This window comes from Typha latifolia, chromosome 4, assembly GCF_019914945.1.
Source record: "Typha latifolia isolate L0001 chromosome 4, TyphaL0001v2, whole genome shotgun sequence".
NCBI lineage: Eukaryota > Viridiplantae > Streptophyta > Magnoliopsida > Poales > Typhaceae > Typha > Typha latifolia.
Genome location: NC_133089.1, coordinates 7,145,616 through 7,155,498, shown reverse-complemented (window position 1 = coordinate 7,155,498; position 9,883 = coordinate 7,145,616). Strand labels below are relative to the sequence as shown.

General features: G+C 39.5%; 1 protein-coding gene across 1 annotated transcript; it reads right to left on the bottom strand.

Moving 5' to 3' along the window:
- Nucleotides 1-6,756: 6,756 nt before the first annotated feature.
- LOC140786362 (putative polyol transporter 1) lies at nt 6,757-8,739 on the bottom strand. The gene is made up of 2 exons (XM_073134728.1): nt 8,479-8,739; nt 6,757-8,392 (listed from the first exon to the last, which is right to left on the bottom strand). Exons 1-2 carry the CDS (start codon nt 8,606-8,608, stop codon nt 6,951-6,953), a joined length of 1,572 nt encoding a protein of 523 aa, XP_072990829.1. The 5' UTR covers nt 8,609-8,739; the 3' UTR covers nt 6,757-6,950.
- Nucleotides 8,740-9,883: the final 1,144 nt, after the last annotated feature.

The following is a 9,883-nucleotide window of genomic DNA, read 5'->3' as shown; positions in this document are numbered from 1 at the left end:
ATGAGATTAAATTATGTTTTACATGTGATTGTCAAGGACCAACTAGGAAAGGAATGGCTCAAAATTGGTATTTATGCTAGTAACTTCCCTTCTATCCAAAATGATCATTGCAAGGAACTCATTATGATCTCTAAACTCCATCTTCCTTGGTCAGTTATTGGGGATTTTAATGTTGTTTTCTTACATGATGAGGCGCATGGGGCCTCCTCCCTTTCTCTTTAGGCCTCATGCGCCAGTTACAACAATTCACTACTGACACTACCCTAATTGACATTGGTTTCATTGGACTAGAATTTACTTGGTGCAATAACCAACAGGGCGACCAGACGATGGTGTTGTTTGGACCGTGCTCTAGCCAACCTGCGATGATTGGCCCTATTCCCTTAGAGCCGGATCCACCAGCTTGCTCGGACTGGATCTGATCATGCCCCTCTGAGGGACTCTCAAAATCCAACGATTCAAAGGGCTAAGAAGTCTTTTCAATTTGAAATGTTCTAATATGATTGTCCTGCTGTGCATGATATTATAAATAATGTTTGCCATCTCAATACTCATGCCAACCCTTTTACTTCTCTTAATCTTAAGTTAACCGATATCACCAAAAAGGTTACCTTTTGGTACCAACATGATTTAGGTAAAATTGAAAACCTTGCTAATTATCTTGCTTCTCAAATTGTTAACCTAGAAATTTATGAGGCGAGAGGTTCTATTAGTCATGAGGACTCTGTTAAGCTGCAAAGCATGTATAATCATCACACTGCTATCCTTAAGCAGATTGAGACAGAGTGGCACACTAAGTCTAGGCACCATTGGTTTGAGAGCGGAGACCACAGCACCCATTTTTCCACATGTTTACTATTATTCGTAGAAGGTGCAATACTATTCAATCTATTATTAGGGAGCCAATGATGTTCTTGAAGATCCCTCTCAAATTGGTGATGCCTTTAAGGAGTTTTACTTTAAGCTGTGGGCTAGCCTGGATAATCCTATTCCCCTTGAGGACATGTCGTCTACCTTCCCATCAATCTTAGTTGATTGCTATGATGAGTTATAAGCTCCATTCACTCAGGATGAAATTTGGCAAATGCTCTAATCAATGCCCCTTGGGAAGTCGCCTGGACCTGACGATTTTCAGGTTGAATTCTACCGTAGATTCTAGGACCAAATTGGTCAGGATGTTGGCCATGCCCTAAGGCTTTTTCAGCAATAGGGCACCCACCTTGCCAATTGGAGTTAGACCTATATTACCTCATTCATAAGAAGCTACTGTCTAGTGTATTACGAATTTTAAATCTATCTCTCTTTGCAATGTTTGCTACAAACTATTGGCTAAACTCTTAGTTAATAGAATGAAGCAGTTCTTACCCAAGCTAATAAGTACTAAACAAACCGCCTTTGTGGCGGGTCTTAATGTCTCTAACAACACAATCTATACCTAGGAAATTGTTCATTCCATGGAGAAGATCAAATCTGATAATCCCTTCATTCTCATTAAATATGACATGGAAAAATATTTTGATTGTTTAAATTGGAGTGTCATTTTTAAGGTTCTTAGGCATATGAATTTCCCACCTCTTTGGATTACCTGGATTAAAGCTTGTATTACTACTGTATCCTATTCCCTCTTAATTAATGGGTCTTCTATTGATTGGATTGACGAGCTCTTGTAGTGTTAGGCAAGGGGATCCTCTCTCCTCTACTTCTTTATTATGTGTTCCCAAATTCTTACTATTATTCTGAACTCTCAAATGATTAATAATCATCTGGATGGCTTTAATTTGGGCACTAATCATAAAATTTGTCATTTATTGTTTGTCAATGACTTGCCGATCATTACTAGAGCCAACTACGCTAATCTTATTACCATTGATCATACTTTAAATACCTATTTTTCTCTTACCAATCAGAAGGTAAATAAGCTGAAATATAACTTTTACCTCCCCTTCTAGATCACCCCTATTCTTAGTCATATGCCAAGATCCATCTTCAATATCACCAAAGGCTCCTTTCATTTTAGTCATCTGGGCATTAAAATCTCTCCTACCAAATTGCCCATTAAGGGCTGTAATGACTTGATTGATCGTGCCAAGTCTAGATTGTCTAATTGCAAGAGATCTTCTCTTTCCTTTGCTGGTAAATCGATTCTGATCTCCTCCACCCTTAATTCTTTATTTGTCTATCAATTTTCCAATACAATTGTCCCTCTTTTCATCACTGATTCCTTTGCTAAATTTACTAGGGATTTCCTTTGGAATAAGGAGCCTGATAAGTAGGTTGTCCATCACATTAGGTGGGAGATTATTACCTAGCCTAAAGCTAATGGAGGTCTAGGCATCCGCTCTTTGAGAGAGGCTAGACTTACCCTTAAGGCAGTTGGGCTTCTTTAGAATGACAGGCTCCTTTGGGCCCAATGCATGAATTTAAAATATGGTACCTTCCATCCTTAGAAATCCTCGATTCGTAAGAAATCCTCTCCAATCTTTAAACATCTAGCTCATGCTCCTATTTCCCCAATGGACGAATTTAAAAAAGTTATTGACAATGGCATGTCTACTATATTCTACATGATCCTTGGCTCTTTAATATGCTTCTGTCCCTTAAGCCAACCTACATTAACATAAATATTCAGATCAGGAAGAAATTGATTCTCAGCTTATTTCTAATCAACAATGGAATACTAATCGCATTCTTGACTAGTTTGGCCCAATTATTGCTGATAAGATTGTGGAGATTATCCTTCCTATTGATCCTGTGGATGATCATTGGATTTGAGTCGAGGATCCCTCGGGGACAGTTCGTGCTAAAACCGCCTATTACTTTCTCAAACCAACCCTTCTAAGCATTGATATGCTTGACCTATATTGGAAAAATATCTAGACCTTACCTATTGCCCCTCGCATTAAATATTTTATTTGGCATTTGCTTTGGGGGCGACTTCCTACTAGAACTGTCCTGTTCAAAAAGAATATCCTTAATAATGTTACATGCATCATATGTGTTTTCAAGCCTGAGGATCTTGAGCATACTTTCCTTTCTTGCCCTTATTCTATCAAAATTTGGATGCTGTTATGACTCACTTTCACACCACCTTTCCTTTCTCTAAGACTTGGCTTGTGGGGACTTGGTTAGAGGATGGCATCATTATGCAACTCTATCTCAAGCATATGCCTAAAGCTATCATCTCTAACTCTCTCTAGTAGATTTAGAAAGCGAGGATTTCTATTTGCTTTTTCAATATTACCATTCCTAACTAGATTATCTTTCACAATATCTTATCTATGATTAATGATTATTCTACGACTTCCCACTCTTTAATTCCCTAAGAGGCATCAAGCCTCAGTCAGTTATTTGGAGTCCTCCACTCGTGGGCTGGGCCAAACTCAACTTTGTTGGAGCCTTTGGTTTGGCGACGGGTTCAAGGGGCTCGAGTTTTCTTATTCGTGGCACTGATGGATGTATTTTGGCTGCAGGTGCACAATCGATCTCATGTAAAGATGCTTTGGAAGTAGAAGCAAATGGTCTCCTACTTGGCCTCCAGCATGCCAACAATATGTAAATTACTAACCTCTAGATTAAAAGCGATTCCCAAATCTTGGTCAATTGATACGATCTCCCCTTAGACTAAGGTTCTATCTCTTTCAATTCTCTGATCTGGACTAGATCTGGCACGAAACTTTGAAATAAGATTTCGAAAGATGCCGCCATCAGATCAACGTGAAATTAGAATATGTTGTAGCCCTAGAACGTCAGGGTAGTCTGTTTAGGATCCGTGGATGGAGGCACGAGATCCTAGGGTGATGGTGGTTGGAGGTGGACCGGCGTTTGTGGGGTGGCACCGGTGAAAAGCGGTGATGGAAAGGTTATGGTTGATGGAAGGGTTAGGGCAAGTGTTAGATAGATTGAAAAAAGGGGGAGGAGAGGGCCGCCCCTAAGAGACTAGGGTGATTGGTCGGTCGAGGGAGGTTAGAAGTGGCGTCGCCGGGGATTGAGAGAATGAGAGCGAAGAAGACGAAGGAGGCAAGACAAAACTCAATTCTTCAATAATCCCTCTTTTGGTTGTCATCCACATCCCTTTTAGAGGCTAACCAAACAACTCAAAATTAACATTAAACAATACAATTTCGCCGACCGCGTTCGAACGCGCCCGACCGCGTTTGAACGCGCCCGACCGCGTTTGAACGCACCGAGTTCGCTCTTCTCTGGATTTGCGAACGCGGTGCAGGCATTCACAGTGCATTCAAATAGGGTGTTCGAACACACAATGCACACTCTTTCAACCTGTTCACAACCGCATTCACAACCGCGTTCGAACGCAACTTATAGTAAACTTATTTTCTTGGAAATTAAATATTAAAACAAGAAACAAAGACACTCCTAAAGTGAATCCATGCTCAAGATAACATCGGTGAAGTTCAAATCGTATCAATCCACCACACTTCCACAACCTTGTCCTCAAGGTTTGAGATTTGGGAAGCGATCTTTGAACTCTGACTCAAGCTCCTCCATGGTATGATCTTCTACATTGGTTCCCTACATATATAAAAATAGAGGAAATATTGGTCCTAAAAAAGAGGCAAACTCACTTGTGTCCGGTTTGTGCGAAAGGGCATCGGTCGCTCGATTCTCGATCCCCTTTTTGGCTGCAAGTGCACAATCGATCTCATGTAAAGATGCTTTGGAAGTAGAAGCAAATGGTCTCCTACTTGGTCTCCAGCATGCCAACAATATGTAAATTACTAACATCTGGATTGAAAGCGATTCCCAAATCTTGGTCAATATTCTAAAAAACAACCATATGGCGCCTCTTAGCTCAAATTAGGAACTATTGATCCTTAATCAAATGGTCCTCAAACCATCAAATTCAACATATTTTTCGTGAAGCTAATCAACGAGCTGATTGGCTAGCTTCTTACGCAAAATCTAATCTTTTGTTTTTTTTTTTTTGTTTAGGATGGCTCAGCCCAGCAAACATATTGAGCTGCCCTTTTTTTCCTGTCACTGACAACATTATGTCTTTTTGTGGGCGTACTTCCCCATCTTTTAATTCATTTAATTTAACAAAAAAGGAAAAAAGAATCACTCTCTTAGAGTTATATCTTTATGCACCAAAAATAGCATTGCTAAATCGTTGGTAATTAAAAAAAAAGATACGATAGTATTTATTGACAAATAGATCTCATAATTAATTACATAAAGATTTCCTTTTCCGGAAATCAATCATCCATAATTAGCTATCAAATATATAGTAATCTAATTTATTTAGTATTAGTCAACACAATTAATATTGCATACATGTACATAATTAATTAAGGTTGTCTAAGCTAGATAAATCTGTCACTATTAGTCATTATTACTTCAATTAATTAGCAGATATGATAGGATCTCCAGTTGAAGTCAATAACTACAGGATAAAATATGCGTATACTCAGAATCGTTGCAGATCCAGTAGCAGTTATAATACGTACGGGATAGAATAGATGATAGCCAGCTAGCTTCTGCAGGCTCATATAATATACATATAGGTTCATATAGTATCAGGATATAAATATGATGAAATATAGTATACTCTGCACCACTACAAGTATTTGACATATCATCACACGGACCCTCTTAATTCCAGATGTCTGAGGAACTATTTAACCAATAAAAATAGGGGTTTGAAGTGGGACCTTCACACAAAGCAAATGGTAGCACATAATCACATATAAAACGATATTATTATTTTCTGAATGCAGACAGCGTTCTTGCTGTCTTCATAGCTGCATGCCCAGTCCCGTGAACTTCATTTGGGACTGCAGGAAAGAAGCAGTTTTCCTAGTTAGAATCCACAAACTATTTTTCATCTTTATATGAATCCTCTTATTTAATTTTCATAGCGCATTGATCTTTTAACTATACTAACCTCTGAATTAGCTGTCCAACTATTCTTTGATTGCCACGTGATTAATTTAGATGTTTTTGGAATTATACTTATATAACCTTATTTTTATATAATTTTTTTTAAAATTGAATATAAGATGACTATTTAATATTTTATATTAATATTATCAGCGGTGAGCCTGCAACAGTAAAGACATCCGATTTTGGTTATCCAGGCATTTACTCAGCATCTCATAAACTGTTATTAGAGAACAAAACGATGCCAGAGATGTAATCTGGACGGAAAAAAGAGCCTGTGTGCAATTTGTTTCTTTTTTTTTTCTCTTTCTTATCAGATTTATGAGCTAGATAAGAAATTAGTTCACAGATAGATACCTAGTTAGATCTGAGGGTCCAACGCATCTCAATCCAAAAAATGCGTGAATGGTTTACTTAATATTGCAATAGAAACTGATGCAAATAATATGGTGGTTGCTTGGAATGAGAATATGATTATACCTTTTGATTTGGAGCAGCTACTAAATGAGATTTAGTTAGGGTCTAGTTAGTTTAGCCATTTATCCTCTCTTTTTTTCCTTAAGCTAAGTCTACTCTCTGTGACTTTGGTGATATGGCACTATAGTCTCGGTTTAGGAAAAACAATACATACCTATATAAATAATATATATTAATGGTTTTGGAAAGCTTAAAAAACCTTTAATTATAAAATAAACGGTCGATGAGTTTGACAGCCACGACCTCATAAGTCGTTGTACATCTCCGGTGATTGCTTCCGCTTGGTGCCAATGTCATCACCTTTCTTTTTCCATCATTTGTTTAGCTCTTTAAAACCCATCGATGATCAGAACACGACACGAGACGATGAACCCCACAATGTACAGTACCTCAAAATATTATTCAAAAGTAATAAGAAAGCAATAATAATTAAGCACCCGTTTCCTATCCATATCAACCCAAAGTCCTTCGTTCGTGGTCACCCCTCTTCCAAATCATGGAAGAGAATCTTCTCGCCCAGCTCCTTCCCATTTCTTTTTTGTTACAATTTACTCCTTTGGACACATCAAGACACCCTAATTCTTGGACATTTGCTCATCACTCCCTCCCCCACTTCCACTCACCATCTGAACATCTCCTCCTCCTCCTCCTCCTCCTTTGTTTTCATCCTCTTCCATCCCAAACATCTTCCCCATATTCTCCAACGTCCTCCCTCGGGTCTCCGGCAAGTAAGTGAAGAAGAACACCCACGCCGCCGCCGCAATGCCGGCATATAAGAAGAAGCTTCCCCCGATGCTTATCGCCTTGTAGAGCGATATGAACGTCATCGTGATTACGCCGCTAGTGATGCGGTTCACCGCCACCCCTGTGGCGACCCCCTGAGCCCTTAGCCGGAGGGGGAAGATCTCCGACGAGTAGACCCACGTTATCGGCCCGAGACCAATCGAGAAGAAAGCGACGTACGCCAAGATCGACATGATGCAAAGCCCGATGGCCCACGGGAGCTTCCCGTCGGGGTGGTGACCTATGACGGTGAGCCCCAGGCCGAGACCGCAGAGAGAAATGACCATTCCACTTGTGCTGCTCAAAAGAAGCGGCCGCCGCCCGACGCGGTCGACCAGGAAGGTAGCTATGAGTATGAACAATGCCTTGGTGAATCCGACGGCTACTGTCGTGCCGAGGAGCTGGTTCTTATTGGTAATTCCTGCCTCCTGGAAGACGCGAGGGCTGTAGAGCACGACAGAGTCGATGCCAGACGCTTGCTGGAAGAAGTGGATTCCAACCCCTGAGATCAAGATCCGTCTGATGGCGGGAGTCGGGTGGAGGAGAAGCTCTTTCCAGACACCCTCGCCGTGACTGCGCTTTGGGACGGGGACGACGTCGTCATCGCAATCCTCGGGGATGCCGGCGGCGGATTTGATGTCAAGTAGACGCAATTTTGCTTCTTCGGGGCTCTCGGAGGTTTTCGCGAGAACGAGCTTGGCGGCACCGAGCCGGCCCTGCATTACGAGCCACCGGGGGGACTCCGGCATGGCTAGGACGCCGATGGCGAGGAACACGGAGGGCACGGCGCCGACACCAAGCATGAGACGCCAGCCGAGGTGGAGGGAGAAGTGGGAGAAGGCGTAGTTGGAGACGTAGCCGAGGAGGATGCCGGAGTTGATGAAGACCTCCGGAAAGGAAGTGAGGAAGCCGCGGGAAGAGGCCGGGGAGACCTCAGCGGTGTAGACGGGGGCGATCATGAGGGCGTACCCGACACCGATCCCGGCCACGAAGCGGCCCACCATGAGGAAGGCATAGTTGGTGGCGAAACCCATCAGGAGAGCGCCCACGAAGAAGATGACGGCAGCGAAGACGATGGTATAACGGCGCCCGATCCAATCCGACGTCCTTCCGGCAGCGAACGAGCCGAGCAAACAATAGAGATTGAGGATACCCAGAAGTACCTCTATCTGAGTGTCGCTCACCTTCAAATCATCCTTGATGAACAGTGCCGCGCCGCTCATCACCCCTATATCTAAAATTTAACAAAGAAATAAAAAATTTCAACGCCAGATCTCAAACGTAACATTAACATATCACTCGCTTGTTTTGTTTATTTACCATAGCCTAAGAGAATAGATGTCATGGACGCGAGCACAGCGCAGGCGAAGGCGTACTTAACGTGACGAGGCTTAGGAACGGCGACAAGGTTGTCGGAACCCAGTCCGGCTTCTTCTTTTGGATTAGCCATTCGTGCGAACGATAGAAGAGAAGAGAAGAAGAAAGAGTTGTATTGGTTTCAACGGTAGTGCGCAGTCGAGTGTGGGCAATATGAGGGTATATATAGACAAGGGAGGTGGATCTCATCATCAACCTTATCTTATCAGCTGATGCTATTTTTCTGGCATGCTAAAATAGAGTGAGGTTTAATGGTTAGCGGTTACTGCGTCTTTGAGAGCTTGCCAACTATTTATTGCCTTTGACCGGCCCGTTTTTAGTTCATATTAATTTGCCGGAATATGATAAGATCGAGGTTTTAATCATAATTTAGCTTGTTCCCTTTTGAGATTAGTGATATAGGGAATTTGTTAGGTTCCATATATAATATTTATGGTGTGTTTTACATAATTGGCAATATAAATTTTTCGAATATTACAATTGCTGATCGATATTAGGCTGTTATTGTATTGTCAACCTAGTTACTTAACTTAGGGTGCTTTCGTTTAAGGGATATAAATATAGGATTAGATTAGTTATCCCGTGGGTCCTATATAATCTCATGTAATTGATAGACACAATTAGGAATCTTAGGCGAAATGCCATCACTATATTATCCTTATATAAGAAATAATAAATTTAGATTTATAGATAACAAATTAACAATCTTAATTACTCAAATTTTAATGTTTAAAATTTTTCACTAATATTTTATATTTATTTAAAGTATTCTACATAAATAAAACTTTACATTTCTTCTTTTTATTATTAAACATGTTTATATTAACTTAAATATTATTTCAATTACTTTTGGTTTTAAGTTTGATTATTTTTAATTGAAATTTTTTAATTATAATATTAGCATAATATAAGTTAATGATATTTAATGATATAATTTAAGTTTGAGATAGAGAAAGAAAAAAAAATAAAAAAAATATATTAACAACTTTCACAAATATATAATAAATATTATTATTTTTAAACAACTTTTGTTGTTTTCTCTATACACTATAGAGTTTACATATTTCACCATTATAATTTTTATATAAACAAATAATAATCATGTAGAGTCATAATTTTATTTATTTAACTAATTTTAATTATCTCACCATTATTTCTAATTAATTTCTTACTTTATTAATTAAAGAGCGATTAGAGAAACTAGTATATAAAAAAAGATTAAGGGATAGAAAGAAAATAAGGAACAAAAAAGTAAAAAAAAAATATTAATAACTTTCTCAAATATATAACAAATTTTATTATTTTTTAACAAGTTTCTATATATAGACTATAGAATTTACATACTATA